General features: G+C 53.8%; 8 protein-coding genes across 8 annotated transcripts; 5 read left to right on the forward strand and 3 right to left on the reverse strand.

The window, feature by feature from the left end:
- Positions 1-250: 250 nt before the first annotated feature.
- BDY24DRAFT_378385 (URC4/urg3 family protein) lies at positions 251-2,411 on the forward strand. Its single transcript, XM_076638921.1, has 9 exons — positions 251-430; positions 517-543; positions 633-930; positions 1,058-1,237; positions 1,317-1,509; positions 1,619-1,719; positions 1,802-1,822; positions 1,913-2,066; positions 2,156-2,411. The coding sequence occupies exons 1-9, from the start codon at positions 269-271 to the stop codon at positions 2,325-2,327; spliced, it is 1,308 nt and encodes a 435-aa protein (XP_076499996.1). The 5' UTR covers positions 251-268; the 3' UTR covers positions 2,328-2,411.
- BDY24DRAFT_378388 (uncharacterized protein) lies at positions 2,412-3,971 on the reverse strand. The gene is made up of 4 exons (XM_076638922.1): positions 3,804-3,971; positions 3,518-3,736; positions 2,661-3,416; positions 2,412-2,535 (listed from the first exon to the last, which is right to left on the reverse strand). Exons 1-4 carry the CDS (start codon positions 3,888-3,890, stop codon positions 2,449-2,451), a joined length of 1,149 nt encoding a protein of 382 aa, XP_076499997.1. The 5' UTR covers positions 3,891-3,971; the 3' UTR covers positions 2,412-2,448.
- A 190-nt stretch (positions 3,972-4,161) lies between these two features.
- Positions 4,162-5,280, reverse strand: BDY24DRAFT_347742 (histone H3; the record flags this gene model as incomplete). The annotated part of the gene is made up of 5 exons (XM_076637651.1): positions 4,872-5,280; positions 4,692-4,773; positions 4,468-4,603; positions 4,311-4,381; positions 4,162-4,238 (listed from the first exon to the last, which is right to left on the reverse strand). Exons 1-5 carry the CDS (start codon positions 4,914-4,916, stop codon positions 4,162-4,164), a joined length of 411 nt encoding a protein of 136 aa, XP_076499998.1. The 5' UTR covers positions 4,917-5,280.
- A 361-nt stretch (positions 5,281-5,641) lies between these two features.
- BDY24DRAFT_408694 (histone H4) lies at positions 5,642-6,374 on the forward strand (the record flags this gene model as incomplete). Its single annotated transcript, XM_076642800.1, has 4 exons — positions 5,642-5,817; positions 5,912-6,020; positions 6,164-6,225; positions 6,318-6,374. The coding sequence occupies exons 1-4, from the start codon at positions 5,734-5,736 to the stop codon at positions 6,372-6,374; spliced, it is 312 nt and encodes a 103-aa protein (XP_076499999.1). The 5' UTR covers positions 5,642-5,733.
- A 444-nt stretch (positions 6,375-6,818) lies between these two features.
- Positions 6,819-8,756, reverse strand: BDY24DRAFT_378391 (PWI domain-containing protein). Its single transcript, XM_076638923.1, has 6 exons — positions 8,718-8,756; positions 8,613-8,639; positions 8,347-8,529; positions 8,246-8,275; positions 7,234-8,135; positions 6,819-7,136 (listed from the first exon to the last, which is right to left on the reverse strand). The coding sequence occupies exons 1-6, from the start codon at positions 8,718-8,720 to the stop codon at positions 6,932-6,934; spliced, it is 1,350 nt and encodes a 449-aa protein (XP_076500000.1). The 5' UTR covers positions 8,721-8,756; the 3' UTR covers positions 6,819-6,931.
- A 46-nt stretch (positions 8,757-8,802) lies between these two features.
- Positions 8,803-11,845, forward strand: VAC8 (protein anchor VAC8). The gene is made up of 11 exons (XM_076638924.1): positions 8,803-8,898; positions 9,027-9,113; positions 9,226-9,462; positions 9,567-9,689; positions 9,814-9,936; positions 10,072-10,194; positions 10,284-10,412; positions 10,531-10,905; positions 11,023-11,145; positions 11,253-11,399; positions 11,494-11,845. Exons 1-11 carry the CDS (start codon positions 8,874-8,876, stop codon positions 11,781-11,783), a joined length of 1,782 nt encoding a protein of 593 aa, XP_076500001.1. The 5' UTR covers positions 8,803-8,873; the 3' UTR covers positions 11,784-11,845.
- A 1,924-nt stretch (positions 11,846-13,769) lies between these two features.
- BDY24DRAFT_378395 (DUF6534 domain-containing protein) lies at positions 13,770-16,625 on the forward strand. Its single transcript, XM_076638925.1, has 14 exons — positions 13,770-14,068; positions 14,165-14,203; positions 14,370-14,400; positions 14,568-14,582; positions 14,707-14,734; positions 14,840-14,881; positions 15,042-15,050; positions 15,151-15,160; positions 15,236-15,420; positions 15,505-15,595; positions 15,665-15,729; positions 15,828-15,894; positions 15,972-16,059; positions 16,154-16,625. Exons 1-14 carry the CDS (start codon positions 13,912-13,914, stop codon positions 16,488-16,490), a joined length of 1,164 nt encoding a protein of 387 aa, XP_076500002.1. The 5' UTR covers positions 13,770-13,911; the 3' UTR covers positions 16,491-16,625.
- Positions 16,626-16,635: 10 nt separating this feature from the next.
- Positions 16,636-19,443, forward strand: BDY24DRAFT_378408 (DUF6534 domain-containing protein). The gene is made up of 13 exons (XM_076638926.1): positions 16,636-17,211; positions 17,331-17,392; positions 17,488-17,550; positions 17,660-17,744; positions 17,839-17,847; positions 17,927-17,936; positions 18,026-18,070; positions 18,134-18,270; positions 18,358-18,543; positions 18,660-18,696; positions 18,768-18,855; positions 18,939-19,050; positions 19,138-19,443. The coding sequence occupies exons 1-13, from the start codon at positions 17,122-17,124 to the stop codon at positions 19,423-19,425; spliced, it is 1,212 nt and encodes a 403-aa protein (XP_076500003.1). The 5' UTR covers positions 16,636-17,121; the 3' UTR covers positions 19,426-19,443.
- Positions 19,444-19,477: the final 34 nt, after the last annotated feature.

Genomic DNA, 19,477 nt, shown 5'->3' on the forward strand with positions numbered 1-19,477 from the left:
AGGGAGGGAAAGGTCGAGCTCACAACTTGAGGTTGGTGACTCGCCTCTATGCGTTCGCAACTTTGCGGTCTCTTCCTCGTTCTGGAAAACATTCGACTCGAGCCTTTTCCTTTCTCGAGCTGGGTACTTGCGTCTCTGCGTCTCCCCTAGTATCTTCGAAGGGAGGGAAACCAAACTCCCCCGCTCGGCCGAGACGCCCTCTCCAAAAGAGCTCCTTCCTTTCTCTTTCCCGTTCCTCTTCCAACCATCACCTCGTTTTCGCTGCACCATGTCTTCTACCTCTGGACCCAACTACCTTCGAACTCTTCCCGCCGTTAGGGAACGATGCTCCAAGATCTATGCTCTCGCTCAAAAGGGAGAGCTCAAGTACTTCGATCTTCACGAGGACAAGCTCGCGGAGGTCGTTGAGTTCACTGGAAAGATCATCACTGTAGGTTCGCTTTTCTGGATCTCTCTTGTGATTCAACGAAGTAGAAGCGTATACTGACTTTATGCACTCCCTCATCGGCCATACAGAGGGACTTCGGAACCAACTACAGCTCCGTTCGTTCTCCTCTCCTCCATCCTCGAGCTCAACTGTCCATCTCCCTCCCCATCTTCTCGAGCTCACCTTTTCTCTCTTCTCCGTCCAGATTCCTCCCCACTCTCGATGGAGACACTTCTGCACCCCTTCCAACCCAGATCTCCTCGGTCCCCTCCTTGCTTCCTGGCAATCCGACCCTTCCCTCACTCCTCTCGAGATCGCCAAACGACTCCTCGATCTCTTCGTCGTTTCGGTCCTCCTCGACGCTGGAGCTGGAGATCTCTGGAAGTACACCGCCAAGAGCGGAGAACAGGTCGGAAGGAGTGAAGGGCTGGGTGTTGGAAGTTTGGAGTTCTTCGAAAAGGGAGGTTTCTCTGCTATTGAAGGGAAGAAGTACGAGGTCAACGGTGAGCTCGCTCGTTTCCCTTCCTTCCCTCCTTTCCTCCTCGCTCGGATGCAGCCGAACTCGTCTTGAGAAGCATGAAACTGATACCCACCGTCCATTCCTACTTCGTCGCTTTCTCTTCTGTGCAGCTGCGGGTCTCAAAGCTCTCTCGGTCGCCAAAGTAGGAGCGGCTCTCCAGGTCACCGATTCCAACCCGATGTCTGGTCTGGAAGGAAGATCTCAACTCCTCCTCAACCTCGCCGTCGCTCTCGAAGCTAGCCCTGAGATCTTCGGAACTGGACCTGAAGCTCGTCCAGGAAACATGCTTGGTGAGTCTTATAGCTTCTCCCTCATCCGTCTCGTTCGACCGCTGATAATCCTTCCGTCGTCTCAATCATCATCTTCCAGACTTCCTTTCTTCCTCTCCATCCTTCGACCAATCTGTTCACGTCTCTTCCCTCTGGAACATCGTCATGGACGGCTTCGGGCCCGTCTGGCCTGCCGCCAGGACAAAACTCGACGGGGTTTCTCTCGGAGACGCGTGGGTTTGTGAGGCGTTGGGAGAGTCGAGGGGTGCTGAGAGGACCGAGGAGAACAGCATGTGAGTCGTATGCGCTTTCTTCTAGCATGTGGGCGTGAGAAGGACGAAGGATCCGCGGCACTGACTCTTGTTCGATCATGCGCTCTGTCTCTCGTTCTTCCCTTCGCAGCGTCCCTTTCCACAAGCTCAGCCAGTGGTTGACCTACTCGCTTCTCGAGCCTATCGAGAAGATCCTCGGCTGGAAGATTGAAGGTCGAGATGATCAGACTGGTGAGCTCTCGTTCTCGTTCGACGTTCCCTCCTGTGCTCGATCCTCGCGACCGACTCGTCTCTCTTCTTTCTCTCTCTTCAGGTCTCCCTGAGTACCGAAACGGTTCGTCTTTTCGATGCCTTCGAAGTTACTTTCCCATCAACGCTTAACCATCAACGCTAACCTTTCCTCTCTCTTCTTCTTGCTTCACAGGTGGTCTCCTCATCGATCTCGGTTTCCTCACCCTCAAAACCTCCGCCTTCACCCCCGCCGACTTCGCTACCTCTTCCTCTCCATCCACCATCCCCCGAATCGAAGTCTCCCACGGAGCCGTCATCGAGTGGCGAGCAGTCACCGTTATCGCTTTGTTCGTCCCTTTGCCTCTCATTTTCGACGCGTCCTTCTCTCCTCTCCTTGTGCTGACTCTTCTTCCTTTCACTCCCATACTTCCTGTAGGGACAAGATCGCCGCTGCTCTTCGAGTTCACCTCAACGCTCCTGATCTGACGACCGCTCAGGTTCTGGAGAGTGCCACCTGGAAAGGAGGAAGGGAGATCGCGAAGGCTCTTCGAGGAGACAAGGGCTCGGGTCCTCCTCTCGAGATCGTATCCGATGGAACCGTCTTCTAAGCTTCAAGGCGGTAATTATTTGTAGTAGATTAGGGGTTTGTGCTATTCTAAGATTGTATAGATGTAGTTTGGGAGAAGTGAACGGGCCAAAGCAAGAGAACCGACCCCTCATCAGTTTTCCTCAAGGTCCCTCGACAGAGAAGAAAACAGGAGCTAGTTTGGGTAGAGCAGGACCTCCAGCAAATTTGTCGATCTTCCTGGTGGTGAGCTGCGGGGCGTGAGAGAGAGATAAAAAGGGAAGTACACGGCAAAGAGAGAGAGAGGAACGAGACGCGTCAGGACGATCATCTTGAATGAAACGACAGAGCCTCAACCACCAAAGAGACTACTCACGTCTATCTCTCTAAAAGTGACCTTACACTTTCTCCTCTGTTCACTGTCCATCCCACCTAGAACTCCCACCAACCTCCTCTCGTCCTCCCTCTCCGAAACCAAAACCTCAACCCCGCCGTCGACCATCTCCTTGCACTCCCCGACTCCCCTGGTATACAGCGCTCTCAAAAAGCGTTTCCACTCCGAGTTCTCCTTCTTCTCCTCATCCACGCTGCCTTCCTTCCCCTTCGCCCGTCCCGTTCTCCTCCTGAGGTCGAAAACATGTTTCGGGACCTTCGAATCCACAAACTCGCCCAAGAACGGCAAGAAACACCTGTTCCTCTCGAACCCTGGGAAGAAGTTTTTGCCGGAATGAACGACCCCGATTGATTCGATCTTCTCCAACCTCGTCCATCGCATGAAAGCGTTCCCGATCCAGAACTGTTCCGTCTCGACGATCTCGAACAACGCGTCGTTTCCTTCGTCGTCGTCCGTCAGCGTTGGAGGGTGATGGATCTGGGAGTAGGTTTGGGGGTTGATGTGAGCAAAGACTTGAAGTTGGGAAGAGATGGGCTCGTTGGATCTCCATTCGAGGGTTACGTGGTTGAGGGGGAGATGGAACGCTGGGTTGGGAAGACGAGATCGAGGGAGGGAGAGACGGCGGTCGTAGAGGAGAGGGTCGAGGGGAGGAGGTGGAAGGAAGAAGTGGAGATTGAGGAGATGGTACAGGCCTAGGTGAGGTTGGAGACGAGAGGAGGTGGGAAGAGGAGGGGAGGGCTGAACGAAGGGAGAGAGGGAAGGAGGAGGGACGTGTGAACTTTGTTCTTTCGTTCTCGAGTGTGCTTCGCTCGTCTCAGAGCGGATGAGCGCTTGCTTACCTCGTGAAACAAGCAAGCCATCTTGAAGTAAGAGTCTACGTAGACGTCTCGCCATAGGAGGGGTCCTGCGACCTTGAGGAGGTCGAAGCAGACGAGAGAGAAGGCAGCGAGGGTCGAAGGGTCGTCCGTTTCGCGAACGATGGCGACGACAATTTCCCAGGGAGTTTTGGGAGCGATATCACGGAATAGTGAGGTCGAGGTGGAAGTGAGGGAGAGGACCTAGAGAGAAAGAAGGATGAGTGAGCCTCAGCCAGGGTAGAGAGGAGGGAGGAGATGGAGAGCTCACCGGCTGAGGATTCCCTGACATCTGAGCATCGTTCATTGCAAGCTCGTTGCTGAGTTGGGGCATAGACGAGTAACGGCTTGTCTCCATACGAGACCGGTATTTTCTTTGACGTTTGGCGATGCTGGTCGTTGAGGAGAAGGCAGGATCGGCCAGACAATTGAAGCTCGCCTCTTCCTCTCCTCCCTTTCTTACTCTCGCCGCTGACTTTTCTCAAAGAATCTCACGAACACGAGAAGATGTTTAAGAAGGGCATGACATGTCATAGAACACGTTAAAGTTGAAGAAAGAGCAAAGACGAAAGGGCCGTAAACCAAAAAGGGTAGATGAAGAGGGACGAGAACGAGTCGAGACGAGGGTTTTAAGCTCGCTCTCCACGGAGTCGTCGAGCGAGCTGGAGATCCTTGGGCTGGATGGTGACTCGCTTGGCGTGGATGGCTGGAGGAAGGGAAGAAGAGTCAGCGTCGAGAAAGGAGAGGGTGAGAGAAGGACGAGGAGACGACGACTCACCAGCCAAGTTGGTATCCTCGAAGAGGGAGACGAGGTAAGCCTCGGAAGCCTCCTGGAGAGCCATGACGGCGCTGTGAGAGAGGAAGAAGGAAGGAAGAGCAAGGTCAGCTTAGGTTCAAGAAGGTGAAGGGCAGAGGAGATGGAGGTGGGGACGAACGAGGACTGGAATCGAAGATCGGTCTTGAAGTCCTGAGCGATCTCTCGGACGAGTCGCTGGAAAGGAAGCTTCCTGATGAGGAGCTCAGTCGACTTCTGGTATCGTCGAATCTCACGGAGAGCGACAGTTCCGGGTCCTGAAGAAGGAAGGAGAGAGAAGAGGTCAGCTCTCGAGCTTCGAACGACGCAAGAGCTCAACAACGACGTCGAGGAGAGAGAACTCACTGTATCTGTGAGGCTTCTTGACTCCACCGGCGGCAGGCGCGGACTTTCGAGCGGCCTTGGTGGCGAGCTGCTTTCGGGGGGCCTGGAAGAGGAGAAGAAAGGGGGAGGGAGGGTCAGTTCGAGGAGAAGAGGATGAGGGAGGAAAGGAGGGCTGAAGGAAGAACGAGAATGAAGACGCACCTTTCCTCCGGTAGACTTTCGGGCGGTTTGCTTAGTTCGAGCCATGGTAGTAGAGTTGAAGGAAGAGAAGGAAGTTGGGTGGAAGGTGTTGGTTGGAGGGGAAGGAGGGAGGGCAGAGAGAGGGAGTTCTTTTCAGTTTGCTTTTTCGAGAGGAGGGTCCTTTTGACGCGTCGTGTAGCCCTTCCTCACAACAAGCTTCATTCCTTCCAAAACTGCGTCACAGCACTGAAAATTGAACGAGAACACTCTGAGTACTTCAGCAACTCGGATCAGGTATCAGAATATCTATCACATCATTGATACTGGAGATAAAGGCCCTCTTCCTCCTCTCCCTCTTCCTCCTCTCCCTCTCCTCTTCTACCCTTAGAATCGTCTCCTACGCCTTTCCCCTTCATTCGTTAAGCTAGCTTTTTATCAAGATCATTTTTATAGATTGATACGTCCATCTGTGTGAGAAACAACGCGTATCTGGTCATTGGACGCGTCTATAGAATCCAATCTCCTCTTCCCGCCCCCTTATCACCTTTCTTACCTTCTTCTCCGTTAGAAACGTCCCCTACGCCTTTCCTAGGACGACGTTAGTTTAGCTTTTTCTCAAGCTCATCCTCAATAGCCCACCTTATCGACCTAGATTGAGAAACGTGCGATTCTCCTGATCAACGCGTCTCTGCAACGCGTTCTTTCCTTGTTTTGATGTTTACTTTCGATAGCGCAGCTAGCTCCCTCGCTCCTCCTCCTCCTCTCCTCCCCCTCCTTTTCGAAAGTCAAAACCCTTTCCTCCTCCCTCTCTCCTTTCCTTCCAACCACCACTTACACACTTTCCCCTCACACCACCCCCCCACCCCACTTACTACTACACAACATGTCTGGACGAGGAAAAGGAGGAAAGGGACTCGGAAAGGGAGGAGCCAAGCGACACAGGAAGATCCTTCGAGACAACATCCAGGTTCGTACCACCTTCTCGACCTCATCTATACTACCTCTCTCTCGTATACATTCTCGATAACTGACCTTTGGTTTCTCTCTCTCAAACTCTGCAGGGTATCACCAAGCCCGCGATCCGACGATTGGCGCGAAGAGGAGGAGTCAAGCGAATCTCTGGACTGATCTACGAGGAGACCCGAGGTGTTCTCAAGCTCTTCCTTGAGAGTGAGTACTATAGTTTCGCATCCCTCTTTGATCGTGGGAGTGGGAGGTGGTTCGTGGATCGAGGAGGACGAGGAAGTCGAAGACGTCGGTCGATGTGAGCTCGAAGCTGACCTTCCCTTCCCCTTCCTCTCTCTTCCTACCAGACGTCATCCGAGACTCTGTTACCTACACCGAGCACTCCAAGAGGAAGACAGTAACTGCGCTCGTTCGTATCAACTTCCATGTATATTTATCTACATCGAACTCGTCGCTAACCTTCTCTTCTTCTCTCTCCCCTTCTTTCTTCCCTCCCAACAGGATGTCGTCTACGCTCTCAAGCGACAGGGACGAACTCTCTACGGATTCGGAAACTAGATTACTCTTCTCGTTTCTCGTCTCCCTCTTCTACTGCTGAGGACCACTTCGGTTTCTTCCTCTGGCGCTCTTGGTCGGTTCGCTTTTTGATCTCTCTTACTCTCATCTTTACGAATTCATGATCTCATGTGTTCTCTCTCTTACTACTAAGTCGTTCTTGAGCTGCTTCGTCTTTGGAAGAAAACCGAAAGGCCTCGGGTCGAAGGAAGGAGGAGAGAGAGACTCGAACGAAGAAGAGAGAGGAGTTGAAGAGGAGGACGATGTTGATTAGTCTGTTTGATTCGGAGCGGTGCTTCCTCAATCTCGAACTGGATCCTGGTGCTCTTGAGACAAACGCTCCATATGGAACCCGACGCGTCCTTTTTCGTGGTGAGCTCGCTCGCCTGAGGCCCGCCCTCGTTCTCGACGGCCTACTCTCCGCCTGACTCCAACCCAACGAGCTACAGTTCGAAGTTTCATAACAGAGCACTCGAAAGGATGCCTAAACGCAAAAAAATAGCACCACCTCTCCCGCTCAACAGCCCTCGCCCTTTTCCTCCTCCTCCTCCTCCTCAGTTTCACTCCTTCTTAATCTCAACCTCCTCCTCCTTCACTTCGGTAGACTCCTCCTCCTTCGCCCTCTTCTTAGGAGGAAGCGAACCCGACCTCGACCTTGACCTCGAACGAGACGACGACCTCGAACCTGACCTCGAACGAGACGTTCCTGACCTCGACGAGCCGGAGCCGGAACGGGAGTGCGAGCGAGATCTAGAGCGGGAACGACTGGATCCGAAATAAGCAAGGCAAAGAAGAGGAAGAGCGTCAGGAAGGGTTTGGCCGAACGAGCGAACGAAAACGAGAGGAGACGCGTTTGACTCACTCGTTCTTCTCCTCCTTCTTCACCATCCGCTCCTTCCCCTCCTCCTCCTTCCTCACCCGTGGCGGCGTCGAGCTCCTGGCTACCCTCCTCCTCGGTGGGGTCACACTCCTATCCCTTCCTCCAGCAGCACCTCGTCTCGGAGGAGTCAAACTCCTCTCCCTCCCACCGCCCGATCTCCTCCTGTTAGGCGAAGGCGATCTCCTCCTCCTCCTCGGCGAGGGAGACCTCGACCTCGACGCGTCTCGTCGTCTCCTAGGTAGAGGTTCCCTCGAGTCCGAGCGTTGACGACGACGAGGTGGTGGCGAGCGGGAACGGGAACGAGAGCGGGAACGGTTGCGACGAGGAGGCGAGTTTCGGTCGAATCGAGAGGGAGGACGGGTGTCTCTGTTGCTGCTGTTGTTGTAAGGCCGATCTCGGTCTGATCTGCTGTCGAACCCTCCTCGACCTCGTCCTCCTCCGTAGCCAGAGTCTCGTCCTCGATCTCCACGGTCGTTGTTGAATCCGCCTCGACCTCGGTCGTCCCCACCTCGTCCCTCGAACCTACGGTCTCCTCCTCTATCTCCACCACCGCCGTTGAACCCACCTCGTCCTCTCTCTCCGCCACCTCCTCCGAACCCACCTCGGCCACCAGCAGAAGGAGCCAAACTCGTCTGACCTTCCAACGCAACCCTCCCTCCTCCTTCACCGCTCCCTCCCTGCCTCCACTGCCCTCCCACCACGGCTCGTTCGGCCTCCTCCTTCTTCCTGAGCTCCGCCTTCTTCTCCTCGATGAAGGAGGCAGGGATGCCGCCGAGGGAGGCCTGAGCGGAGAGGAGGAGGGTCCAGAGGGAGAGGGTGAAGGCGGGCGTTTTGGATTCGAGGAAGCCGGTGAGGGAGATTTGGATTTTACGGGGGTCGGGGGACTGGCGGGAAGAGGAGATGGTGAAGGGGTGAGGGTTAGAGAGAGAGAGAAGAGAAGGGGAGAGGACGGGAAGAGAAGGGAGGAAGGAAGAGAGAGAGAGCTTGAACGAACGACGGTAGCTGGATCTTCGAGGAGGCCCATCTGTAGACACGAACGAAGGAACAAGGTCAGTTCAAGCGATATAGGCGAGAAGATGTGAACGTTCTACTTACAGCATATTCCACAACAACCTCGTCCTCGAACCCAATGAGCTTGGTGACCTCTTTCACCATCCATGGTCGCATCACCGAGAGGTTGACCTTTCGCATGTCCACCTTTTGAGAGAACTCGGCAGGGAACTTGGTCGTTCGAAGCAGTTTGGCTTCCTTGTCCGAGAAGCGTTTGTCTTGGTCGATCTGAAAAGAAGAACGAAAGGAGGATGAGCTTGAGGGGAAAGGAGGAGGAAGGGAAGGAGGAGAAGGAGAGCTGGAGAACGAACAGAGGTTCCTTTGAAGCCTGAGTCTCCCTGCGAGGGAAGAAGAAGAAGAAGACGAGTCAGCTTCGAACGCATATAGGAGTGTATGCTGCTGATTGTAGGGCTTACCATTTTGTTGAAAGAGGAGGGATGGGTGTTTGAGGCGACTCTCTTGACTTTGGAAACTGGGAGCGATTCGTCGAGTCGCCCTCAACTTCCATCCTTCCCTCCTTCCCCTAAACGAAGACCCCTCCTTTTCGACCCCCTTCTCATCTACTCGAAGCTATGGGACAGACATGCTGTGGTTGCGGTAAGTTCTATATATATAGATCCTCGTTTGAGAGAGAACAACGACTGACCTCTCTCCTCTCCCTTCCCTCCCTTCGCGCCCCCTGTGTCTATCCCTCCTCTTCCCGTGCTCTTCTTCGACTCTTACAGGAAGTTCTCGTCGTTCCAACTCTTCTGAACCTCTTCTTCTCGAGAATGAGCGTGAAGCTGTTGCAGATTTGCTTCAATACCTCGAGAGTGAGTCCCATCAATCCCATCCCATCCCAACCCTCCCTCCCTCCCTTCCGCTTCCTCCTCTCTCCCTCGTCTCTCTCCGTCCGCTTACTCTTCTTCTTCTTTCGTTCTACAGACCGAACCACTACCAACTTCTTCACTGGCTCCCCTCTAGCTGCTCTTACGACGCTCTCGTTCTCCGACAACGTCGACCTTCAACGATCCGCCGCTCTCGCGTTCGCTGAGATCACTGAGAAGGAGGTCAGGGAGGTAGGAAGGGACACCCTCGATCCTGTCCTCTTCCTCCTCGGTTCCCACGACAACGAGGTTCAGAGAGCTGCTAGTGCTGCTTTGGGCAACTTGGCTGTCAACCGTGAGTCTCACTGTTGTTTGGGCGAAGGGAAGGGGACGACGGGGAAGTGCGTGCGGAGCGAGTGAGCTGACATCTCCTTCTCTTCCTTCCTTCCTCCCTTTCAGCTGAGAACAAGACTCTCATCGTTCGACTTGGAGGTCTCGACCCTCTCATCCGACAGATGCTCTCTCCCAACGTTGAGGTTCAATGCAACGCCGTCGGATGCGTCACCAACCTCGCCACCCACGGTTCGTTTCCCACCTCTCCTCCTTCTCCCTTCCTCCTCCTTCCCACTCGTCTCTTCGTTTCACTGATTCCCTTCTCGTCTCCAACCGCTCACTTCTATCTCCGCTTCGCTCTGCTCTTCTCCAGACGACAACAAGAACAAGATCGCAAAGTCTGGAGCTCTCGTCCCGTTGACGCGTCTAGCGAGGTCCAAGGACATGAGGGTTCAGAGGAACGCTACTGGAGCTTTGTTGAACATGACCCACTCTGGTGAGACTTTCTCCTCACTTCTCTTGCTCTGGAGCCCACCGAAGGGTCCACTCGTCGGATACTCGAAGGTTGTAGATCAATAGGAAAAGAATCGAAGCCAGAGCTGACCTTGAAACAACCGCTTGTTGGAATCAGACGAGAACCGACAGCAACTCGTCGCCGCTGGAGCCATCCCCGTTCTCGTTGGCCTTCTCAACTCGGAGGATACGGACGTTCAATACTACTGCACCACCGCTCTCAGTAACATCGCCGTCGATTGTGAGTTTTACACACGGTCATCTCTCCGCTCCTTCTCCCTTCCGCAAATCGGTCGAGCTGACCTTCTGCCTTTTCCTTCCCTCTCTCAGCCACCAACCGAAAGAAGCTCGCTGCTTCAGAGCCAAAACTCGTTCAGAGCCTCGTCGTTCTCATGGATAGTCCAAGTCTCAAGGTCCAGTGCCAGGCTGCTCTGGCGTTGAGGAACTTGGCTTCGGATGGTTCGTCTCCTTGCGTCCGTCAAACGACCCCACATCTCGTATAGCTGACCTTCACCTCTTCCTCTTTCCTTCCATTTTTCTCCCTTTACTCTCCTCGTGTCCGTTCCACCTTCAACAGAGAAATACCAACTCGAAATTGTCCGCTCGGAAGGTCTCCCTCCCCTGCTCCGACTCCTCCACTCCTCCTACCTCCCTCTCATCCTCTCCGCCGCCGCCTGCGTTCGAAACGTCTCCATCCACCCCTCCAACGAATCTCCCATCATCGAATCCGGCTTCCTCCAACCCCTCATCGACCTCCTCTCGTTCGAAGAGAACGAGGAGGTGCAGTGCCACGCCATCTCGACGCTCAGGAACTTGGCTGCCAGTTCCGAGAAGAACAAGGGCGAGATCGTTCGAGCGGGAGCGGTGGAGAGGATCAAGGAGTTGGTGTTGAGCGTGCCGTTGAACGTGCAGAGCGAGATGACGGCGTGTTTGGCGGTGTTGGCGCTGAGTGGTGAGTCCGAACGAGCTTGTGGTTTGGAGGTCGAGCTGTTCTTATGAGGAACGAGGTCGGCTTCGTTGGATGAACTTTTGCTAACCTTCATCTTCTTGTCATCGTTTTTTGCCTCAGACGACCTCAAACCTACCCTCCTCGAGCTCGGAATCTGTGAAGTCCTCATCCCTCTCACCAACTCTCCCTCCGTCGAAGTCCAAGGAAACTCGGCTGCCGCTATCGGAAACCTTTCCTCCAAAGGTACGTCCATCCTTCTTCTTTCGTCGTTTCGCTCGTAGCACAAGAAGAAGAGCCTCGAACCGTACTGACCTCGTCTCGTGTCTTCCTTCGCGTCGTGACCCCTCCAGCCGCCGACGACTACGCCGCCTTCAACTCGGTCTGGACCAAACCCGAAGGAGGTCTCCACCTCTACCTCGTTCGATTCCTAGGCTCCTCCGATCAGACCTTCCAGCACATCGCCGTCTGGACGATCGTTCAGTTGCTCGAGTCGCAGGGTTCGTCGTCTCGTCCTCACCCTCCGTTCCCTCTCCCTTTCCCTCCATTTTCCTCACTGACCACCCTTCACCCACCCTCTTTCATCTTCGGCAGACGACGAACTCTTCAAAAACATCAAAAACTCTCCTCTCCTTCTGCCCCTCATCCGTCAGCTCGCCGAAGCTCACCACAGCGAAACGGGACGAAACGCGTCGGACGAAGGGAGCGACGAGGGAGAGGGAGCGGACGAGATCAGCGCGCTGAGTCAGAGGATCTTGGATCTGACGGATGAGCTGCCTGAGGAGGGGGATAGGAGTGGGAGTTACGAGAACGAGGGAGGAGAGGGAGGAGGGGAGGCCCAAGGGTTGGGACTGCACACCGGAGGGGACGGGGATGGACGTTGAGTTGAATGAGAGTTTTGAGGCCGGGGAGGCGGTGGGCTGATCTTGCTTCGGGTTTGGGGGCTGGATTGGCGTTGGGTGGGAGGGAGAGGAGGGTGGGGTTTATCGGTCGCGTCGTTCGCTTTTTCGGTTTTCTTCTTTTGGTCTCCTTTGTTTCGTTTCGGTTTCCTTCCTTTCTTGCTGAGCATTCCTATTTTTTTCCACTTACGTATCTAACCTCTCCCTCTCTCTCTTTCCCTCTCCTTTCTGATCGTCTTATTGTATCCCTTTGCCCTTGAACCTCTCGAAAGCAAGAATTAAGTACGACGAGACGAGGTCGATTGAAGGCTGAGGAAGAGGTGAAGGAGGAGATAGAAGCGATGTCCTCCCAGATTCGTCGAGCCCGAGAGCAGCCCGGGAGGGAGGAAAGGGAAGGAGGCGAAGATTCAGCGACGACCGACACGCGACGCGTCGGCTTACATTCCTTGGATGAGAAGAAGAAGAAGGAAGACGGTATACGGGCTCGGGCATCGATTTCCTGCTGACCCCACGGTGATTTCTTTCCTTGTCTCGGAAGGAGTCGAGAGTGGGTTCCGGGGCGAGGCGAGAGGAAAAAGGGAAGAGGTGTTGAAGGCCAAAAAAGAGGCCCGAACGCGATCAGCTTCAATGGAAACGAAGACAACCGCTTTTTGGTAAAAGATGACGCCTTGATTGATTTCCCACGTTCGTCTCGTATCTATCCGAATGAGGTGGTGTGGACGTGTTGAGGAGGGAGAGGGATCGAGGGAGGAGCGCGTTCGGTTCGACGCTGTAGGACGGCGAACAAAGTTCAATGCAGAGCGACCACGGACGTGCGAAATATGAGAGAGAGAAACCCAAGAACGAGAATTTTCCGGAGAGAGGAGGAGGTGGTGGCGAAAGAGCTTTGGAATTCGTTGGGCTGGGCGACAAAGGAGGAGGAGTCAAACAGGGAAAGGGAAAAAAGGAGCGTTGTCACGACGCGTTCAGTAGAGATGGATAAAGCTAGCTGGAAGGTCTGCTGATGTTCATCGTAACTAATTATGAGTGGTTCAGTTACTGGTCTCACTCGAGTTTGAGCAGAAGAGAAGAGAGGGACCAAAAGGGACGACGCGACGAGATTCACGGCGACTTCTTCTTCCTTTCCCTTGCTGGAGGTCGCCGTCTTTATTCCGATTGTTTCTTATCACCTGTCGAACGCTGAGCACATATCGAGGGCTCTCGTTTTCGACCCCAAGACTCGATGTGACCGTGGTTCGACTCGAGAGCAACCGGGTCTGTTCTCGTTTTTCAGGTCCTGCTTTCAAACGAGACTAGTCTCAAGGCGAAGAAGTCGGCTATAGAGACGGTACACAAGCGAAGGGACCAGGTCCTCCCAGAATACTTGGAGCAAGGAGAAAATAGAGGATCAGCAGAGGGGAGCGACGCGTCCCAGTCCCCCCGCATCTCTCCCTCCCTCTTTTCTTCCTTCTCCTCTCCCGCTCTGTCTCGAGTCAAAACTTCCGCCTTTGAGCTTCCTACGAAGGCAGTTCGGAAGAGAGAGGTATCAGCTGATCCGAGTTCTATGCTAACCGAAGCAGTCATCTCTCAGCGAGTTTATATGAGGGCAAGAAACGGAGACTAACCAAAGGAGCCTGTTCACGATCTCCCTGTCGCGGGGCTTACCTTTAATCCCTCTTTTCCCCATCGATGAACTCGATGAATAGCCTGCGGTCGTCCTAGTAGGCTGAGAACATGCTGAGAAGGCTGAAGAGAGAGCGTCGCTCACGCCAGCTCAGGTTCGAAGCATGAGGGAAGAACGCGACGGAGTTTCCTCTGCCGCTCGCGCCCTCCCCTGAAGGAACGTTTCACAACACCACTCTCCTCTTCTGAAACAGGCTCGTGGGGTCCTGGTCGGACTTGGTAGCTCTGCGGATCTATCGACAGCCGGACGATCGCGGTCTCGTTAGGCGCTTCCCTCCCTTTCAGCGAGCTTTCCCCCAACTCTCTTCCCTCCAACGACCACCTGCCTCTCTTTTGGCCTTCTTCGCTCTCGAGCCCACACCTTTATACCCCTCCTACGCTTCTCTTCTCATCGATACCCTTCCTCCTCCTCCTCCTCCTCCCCTCTCAGCCTCCTCGACTCTTCGCCATCATGCCCGTCCAACCAAGCGATTTCTTCCACCTCTCTCAGTCCGAGCAGGACCTGATCCAAGATCACATCAACGAGCCCGTTCGATTCCAAGGAATGCTAATTCTCGCATCCTTGATCGACTGCATCCTTTTTGGCATAGTTCTTACGGAGTTCTCGTGTACGAAGCGTCCCTTTCTCCTCTCCCTCTGGGCCTCCCTCCTTCAACCTTTCCTGACTTGACTCTTTTGTTTTCCCTATCTGTCTCTTTTTTCAGCTTACTGGCGCTGGTTTAAAGATGGCCTCAAGTTCAAGGGTGCGTCTTCCTCTCCTCTTTGGGATCGAAGGGAACGAAATGAGCTCGCCTCCGTCGCTCCCCTCTTCCCTCCCTCCCGCCCTCCTAATGTCTTCGTCCTTCAAACTAACCTCCTGTCTTCGCCTCCCAACCCTCGTTCATACATTTCTCCCAACTCGTTCGTCAGGTCTTGTATGCGCCCTGTTTATCCTCAATCTGTGAGTACGACGTCGTCGATCGAGTGGAAGGTGAGGAGAGGGAGGACGAGCGAGCTCAACGTTTCTCCCTAGGGCTGCTTCCTCCTTGTTTCACCGTCCTACCCTTCCGTCGTTCAAGAAGACTAGCTGACCCCTCCCTTTCCTTGCTGCTGCTTCGTTCCATACAGAGCCCAAACTTCAATGTAAGCATAGGTTCAAGAAGATATTTCAGCTCGAAGAAAAGAAAGAGTGACGATTGACACCTCCTCTTCCCTCCCTTTTTTCCTCTCTTCGCCTCCCTCGTCTTCCTTCCAACTCTTCTTCCAGGGTCGTCTACAACGTCTTCAACATGTTTGTGAGTAGTCCGAAATCCCTCGGGTTCAGCGACGCCCAGAGATCGATCAACCGACCGCTGACGTTCCCTTTGATGATCCGCGTTTCGTCTCTTTCTCACTTTCAGGGATCTGGCTTTGGTGACTGGGCAGGGACAACGACGAACGTCGTGAGTCCTATCTGTTCTGATTCTTAAAGCTCCAAAAGACCGTCGTCGCCGTCAGAACGGAGGGGACGACCTCTCAAGTCCTCGACGCGTCGAAGAAAGCCCTCACCCGACCTTTTCTGAAGAGCTGACCTTCTTCTCTCCTCCTTCCCTCCCTTCTCAGTACTTCGAGGTAAGCTAAGTTTCACAGTAGCGCATCCGAAGACCTAGTCCGATTTGGAGTTGGGGCTTGCAGGCGGCTGATCACCTTCGTCTTCCGTTCTCTTTTCCAGGGAATCTTAAGTGAGCTTCTCTTTCCGCTTTCCTCACCGATGTGTAACACTCATTCTGACCTTCCGATCCGTTTCCCTCTCGCAGTGATGGAAGCCATTACCGGTTCAGTAGCTCAGAGTTTCTTCCTCGAACGGGCTTTCACGCTCATGAAGAAGAAGAAGATCGTCAGCTATATCCTATTGGGATTCAGTATCCCAGGAATCCTGGCGGGACTCGCGTGCGGCTTGGGATGTGGAATCATCACCGTTCTATCGTCGGCTGGTGCAGGAGTGAGTCCGAACGACGCGTCGCATTCGACGTCCCGCCTTCTCTCCCTTCTTCTGACCATTATCCCTTCTTTCTCTTCTTTCCAGACCGATTTCGCCAACTTCGATGTTCTAACGCGTCTTATCATCGGCTGGAAGGGTACAACAGTCCTGACGGACCTGATCCTTACTGGCTCGAGTGAGTAAACGAAGGAGAAGAAGAGGGAGAATAAACGGCAGGAGCTGACTCGTCGCTATATTTTTACAGTCGTCTACTGCTTGCTCAACAGCAGAACAGGTTGGCGACAAACTGATTCAGCTGTCACACGTCTGGTACGTTCCCTGCTCCGATCCATCTTGACTTCTCCCTCGCGTCGTCTTTATTTCTTTCTGACGGTTTGTATCTCTCTCTCTCTGTTCCCCTCTTGCAGGTCAGGTGGATCGTTGAAGCTCAAGCTCTCCCGCTCTTCGCTGCGCTTTTCTTCCTTGCATCCTACGGTGAGTCGTTCGAAGGCAAATGCGTCGTCTTCGTTTCGCTGGTCTCTCTTCTTACTCCTTCCATTTCAATTCTCCAGCCGCCGACAGTGCTGGAAACGTATGCTTGATCCCCTCCTTTATGGAAGCAAAATTGGCATGTATCAGTGTCTTTCATGTCCTGAACAGGTGAGTGACAGGAGACGAGACGACGCGTCCAAGGCGTGCGGCAGCGCTCCTGGTGCTGCTCGTGCTGACTTCATCGCTCTTGTTTTCGTTACAGTCGAGGAAGACTGCGACACGACTTGTCGACCGAGCACACTTCCAACAAGATCAGCGGTCCTCAGGAATTAACTACGAAAGGTCGAGTCCAGATCCAAACTCTCACCCAGGTCAACAGGTCTGCCGCCGACGAGTACGACATCGAGGTTCAGCGAAACCATCAAACGAACAGTCACGTCCGAGGGAACAGGATCGAGGACGGAGACGATATTTCTCTCGAATCGTTCGAGAACGGGAAGGGAACGTCAGCTCACGACGGGGAGACTTTCCAGCACACCGATGGAAGTAGTCAGGCGAAGTTAGTCCCAGTGGTGCCATTCGAGCAGATGCGGTGGTAGCCTGTCTTTCTCTTTTCTCCTTCTCCTCGTTGTACTGTCTCCTCAGTTGTTTTGCTTTCGCTTCGCTCGTTCGTCGCATCCACCTTCATTTTTCTCCCTACTCTTCGGTTTGTTCCCACCTCGTACTTCTCAGTAGAATTACACTGCTTGCTCGTCTGTTCTAATCCATGGTCATCAACTCAGAGTCGGTTCGTAGATGAGAGGGAGGGAACGGCGAGTTGCAAAGACGCGACGAATTGAGGCGAGGTCTAGATAGCTCGCCGAAGAAATTTCCAGGTTTCTGCCGCCCTGAAAAGCTTCTGACACCGTCTCGCAACTGTTGGTGTGAAGATCTATTAACTCTCGGGCACCAGGGTAACAGGGAGTTGGAAAACGTGAGTTTCTTCCTTGTTCCACTCGCCCGTCGAAACCTAAAAGGCGTTTTCGGGTGTTTCACCAAGCGCCGAGGGAGCCAGGCTTTCCCTTCCTCTGCCCTCCTTTCTTCAACAGTCACCTCTTCTCGCCCCTCTGTATCACCTCTTTCTGGCTTCTTCGTTCCGGAACTATCTCTCGCCTCCCAACGGATCGCCCCAATCGTCCCGTCCTCTCTTCTCCCCTCCCTCTCCCTCTCCCTCTCCCCCCTTCCTCCCCAATGAACGATACGTCTGAGGACACGAGAGGACTATCGGTCGCTGCTCTGGAATACGCGATGTCTCCCGGGAGGTATCTGGGTCCTATACTGGTCGGTCCTCGCTCGTGTTGGTTGAGCGAAGGGGAATGAAGAGAGGGCGACGGGGAGGAGCGAAAGGGCTGAAGCGAGGAGTCGAGCTCACCTTCCTTCCCCTTCTTTCTTTCCATCAGGTCGCTTCGTTAATAGACCATATGCTGTTCGGGGTTCTGGCTGTCTATGCATTCACCTACTGGTGAGTTCAAGCGACTCTCTTATAGCTTGAACGACCGTGGCAAGTGAAGAGGTGGAGTCGAAGCTGATCGAGCGACTCCTCGTTCGTTCGAACAGGCGGTTCTTCCAGGATACGGCGAAGTTCAAGATTCTCGTGACTTCCCTGTTCGTGATAAATTTGTACGTACATCTTCCTGAGGGGGAAGGAGTGGAGAGACGAACGAGGGAAGAGGCAGGAGGCAGGTCGTGAAAACGGAATCAAACTCAGCCCTTTCCTTCTTTCACGCAGAGCTCAAACCATCCTCGTCTTCTATACCGTCTACACGATCTTCGGAACGGGTTTCGGAATCTGGGAGGGAGCTTTGACGAACGTCGTGAGTCTCTCATCTTCAGATCAGATCTGCTGCGACGCGTCTTGCTTTCACGCGTTCTGATCACCGATTCGACTTTTGTTCTCCCCGCCAACAGTACTTTGAGGTACGCCCACAACGTTTTGAACTCCACAATTACTTAGTTCGAGAGCTAACGTGTCTTCCTGCGCTCCATCTTCGTTCAGGGCGTGATGAGTGAGTTGTTGATCGCTTCTTCACGGTCGTCGTCGCGTCTCTCCGGCGCTAGAGCTAAGCTACGCCCTCCTACCTCGTTTCTCTTACAGTGCTGGAAGCCATGGCCGGTGCTCTCTCTCAAGCCTTCTTTCTGGGTGAGTTCTGTTTCTGTATGAATTTGTTATTACGGCGAAACCTGACGCTCCTTCTCCTCTTAGAACGAGCTTTCACCCTCCTTCGTCGACATCGTACGCTAGGCTGGATCCTTCTTGCGTTCTGCGTTCCCTCCATACTCGCGGGGCTCGCCATGGGTCTCGGAAGCGGAGTTACTACCGTTCTTCAGGCGAGCGTCGACGTGCGTCTCTTTTTTGCCCTCCTCTACTCGAATTGCCTTGACTGCAAAGTCCCTGGACTGACAAAGCTTCACCTTAACACATTTCAGACCAATTTCGATAACTTTGACATCCTCAAAAACTTCATCATCAGCTGGAAATCTATCACCGTTTTCACTGACCTGATTCTTACTAGCACGATCGTGGCTTGCCTGTTCAGTAGTCGGACTGGTCGATCGTCGACGGACGTGATGATCTCTAGAGTGATTTGCTGGATAATAGAGGCCCAAACTTTGGTGGGTTGTTCCACTACCGACTCCCTCGACGCGTCGATCTTGTCAAGCCGTGTCAAAACGGACGAACACTCCCTATCTGACCTCTCCCACGTATTCTTCCCCTCTCATCTCTACAGCCTCTGATGGCAGCTCTGTTTTTCCTTGCCAGCTATGGTCAGTCTCAGTCTCATTAAAGATCTCGGCCAAGCGTGATTGTTTGTTGACGAGACTTTCCCTTCTTCCAGCGGTCGACAGCGGAGCCAACCTGTGCATCGTACCGTCCTTCGTCGAGGGGAAACTTTGCGCACTTTCTGTACTACACGTTCTTAACTCGTGAGTTTGGACCGCCAGAACGAGGTGCAAAAGAAGAAAATTTACGACGACTGACGACCTCGTTTTTTTTGTTCCCCTTCCAGTCGAGGACGCCTTCGCCACCAGGTTTCGAGCCTGAACGACACCAGTCGGAACCCAAAGACCACTCAACCCAAAGACACCATCACCGTCTCTACCATTACTCACACCCGCTACGTTCGTCCTTCCCGTCTTCGTTCCCGCTTCCGTTCCTTTCCTCCGTCGAAGCTCACACGCGCTCTCTCTCCTTCGTCTTCCACCCAGTCCCCCGCTGCAGAGCTCGACCTGGAAGCCCAACCCGAGAAGACGGAGTCCCTACAATCCCACAACCTCGAATGCATCTCGGAAAACGTCTCCCTCCACGAGTTCGATCCACCATCCACCCCGATCCCCGACTTCGAGATGTCGTCGAGTCGAAGAGGAAGGTCGAGTCCGCTGGAGCGTTCACGACTGGAGATCGATATGATAGATCAGACGAGGGAGCCGATGGGAGAGATACGGACGCATTCGATGACTCGGGCGGTGGTCCCGTTCGAGGAGATGAAATGGTAGCATTCAGAGCCAGCAAAAGGCAGCGTCGTCGCGAGAGTTTCCTTTTTGTCTC

This window comes from Mrakia frigida, assembly GCF_051309035.1.
Source record: "Mrakia frigida strain ATCC 22029 unplaced genomic scaffold BDY24scaffold_4, whole genome shotgun sequence".
NCBI classification, from domain to species: domain Eukaryota; kingdom Fungi; phylum Basidiomycota; class Tremellomycetes; order Cystofilobasidiales; family Mrakiaceae; genus Mrakia; species Mrakia frigida.

What these genes read in the sequence shown, in the direction of transcription:
- BDY24DRAFT_378385 (XM_076638921.1), top strand. Translation starts at nt 269, where the DNA reads ATGTCTTCTACCTCTGGACCCAACTACCTTCGAACTCTTCCCGCCGTT. An exon ending in TCTCCCTGAGTACCGAAACG is followed by an intron (nt 1,823 to 1,912) that starts GTTCGTCTTTTC and finishes CTTGCTTCACAG; the next exon opens with GTGGTCTCCTCATCGATCTC. An exon ending in GCAGTCACCGTTATCGCTTT is followed by an intron (nt 2,067 to 2,155) that starts GTTCGTCCCTTT and finishes TACTTCCTGTAG; the next exon opens with GGACAAGATCGCCGCTGCTC.
- BDY24DRAFT_378388 (XM_076638922.1), bottom strand. Translation starts at nt 3,890, where the DNA reads ATGGAGACAAGCCGTTACTCGTCTATGCCCCAACTCAGCAACGAGCTT. An exon ending in TGGCTTGCTTGTTTCACGAG is followed by an intron (nt 3,417 to 3,517) that starts GTAAGCAAGCGC and finishes CCCTTCGTTCAG; the next exon opens with CCCTCCCCTCCTCTTCCCAC. An exon ending in TCACTTTTAGAGAGATAGAC is followed by an intron (nt 2,536 to 2,660) that starts GTGAGTAGTCTC and finishes CACGCCCCGCAG; the next exon opens with CTCACCACCAGGAAGATCGA.
- BDY24DRAFT_378391 (XM_076638923.1), bottom strand. An exon ending in TCGAAGATCCAGCTACCGTC is followed by an intron (nt 8,136 to 8,245) that starts GTTCGTTCAAGC and finishes TCTTCCCGCCAG; the next exon opens with TCCCCCGACCCCCGTAAAAT. An exon ending in AAGAAGGAGGAGAAGAACGA is followed by an intron (nt 7,137 to 7,233) that starts GTGAGTCAAACG and finishes TTTCGGATCCAG; the next exon opens with TCGTTCCCGCTCTAGATCTC.
- VAC8 (XM_076638924.1), top strand. Translation starts at nt 8,874, where the DNA reads ATGGGACAGACATGCTGTGGTTGCG. An exon ending in GTTGAACATGACCCACTCTG is followed by an intron (nt 9,937 to 10,071) that starts GTGAGACTTTCT and finishes TGTTGGAATCAG; the next exon opens with ACGAGAACCGACAGCAACTC. An exon ending in CAGTAACATCGCCGTCGATT is followed by an intron (nt 10,195 to 10,283) that starts GTGAGTTTTACA and finishes TCCCTCTCTCAG; the next exon opens with CCACCAACCGAAAGAAGCTC.
- BDY24DRAFT_378395 (XM_076638925.1), top strand. Translation starts at nt 13,912, where the DNA reads ATGCCCGTCCAACCAAGCGATTTCTTCCACCTCTCTCAGTCCGAGCAG. An exon ending in CCTGATCCTTACTGGCTCGA is followed by an intron (nt 15,596 to 15,664) that starts GTGAGTAAACGA and finishes ATATTTTTACAG; the next exon opens with TCGTCTACTGCTTGCTCAAC. An exon ending in GTCTTTCATGTCCTGAACAG is followed by an intron (nt 16,060 to 16,153) that starts GTGAGTGACAGG and finishes TTTTCGTTACAG; the next exon opens with TCGAGGAAGACTGCGACACG.
- BDY24DRAFT_378408 (XM_076638926.1), top strand. Translation starts at nt 17,122, where the DNA reads ATGAACGATACGTCTGAGGACACGAGAGGACTATCGGTCGCTGCTCTG. An exon ending in TTCTTCAGGCGAGCGTCGAC is followed by an intron (nt 18,271 to 18,357) that starts GTGCGTCTCTTT and finishes AACACATTTCAG; the next exon opens with ACCAATTTCGATAACTTTGA. An exon ending in GTACTACACGTTCTTAACTC is followed by an intron (nt 18,856 to 18,938) that starts GTGAGTTTGGAC and finishes TTCCCCTTCCAG; the next exon opens with TCGAGGACGCCTTCGCCACC.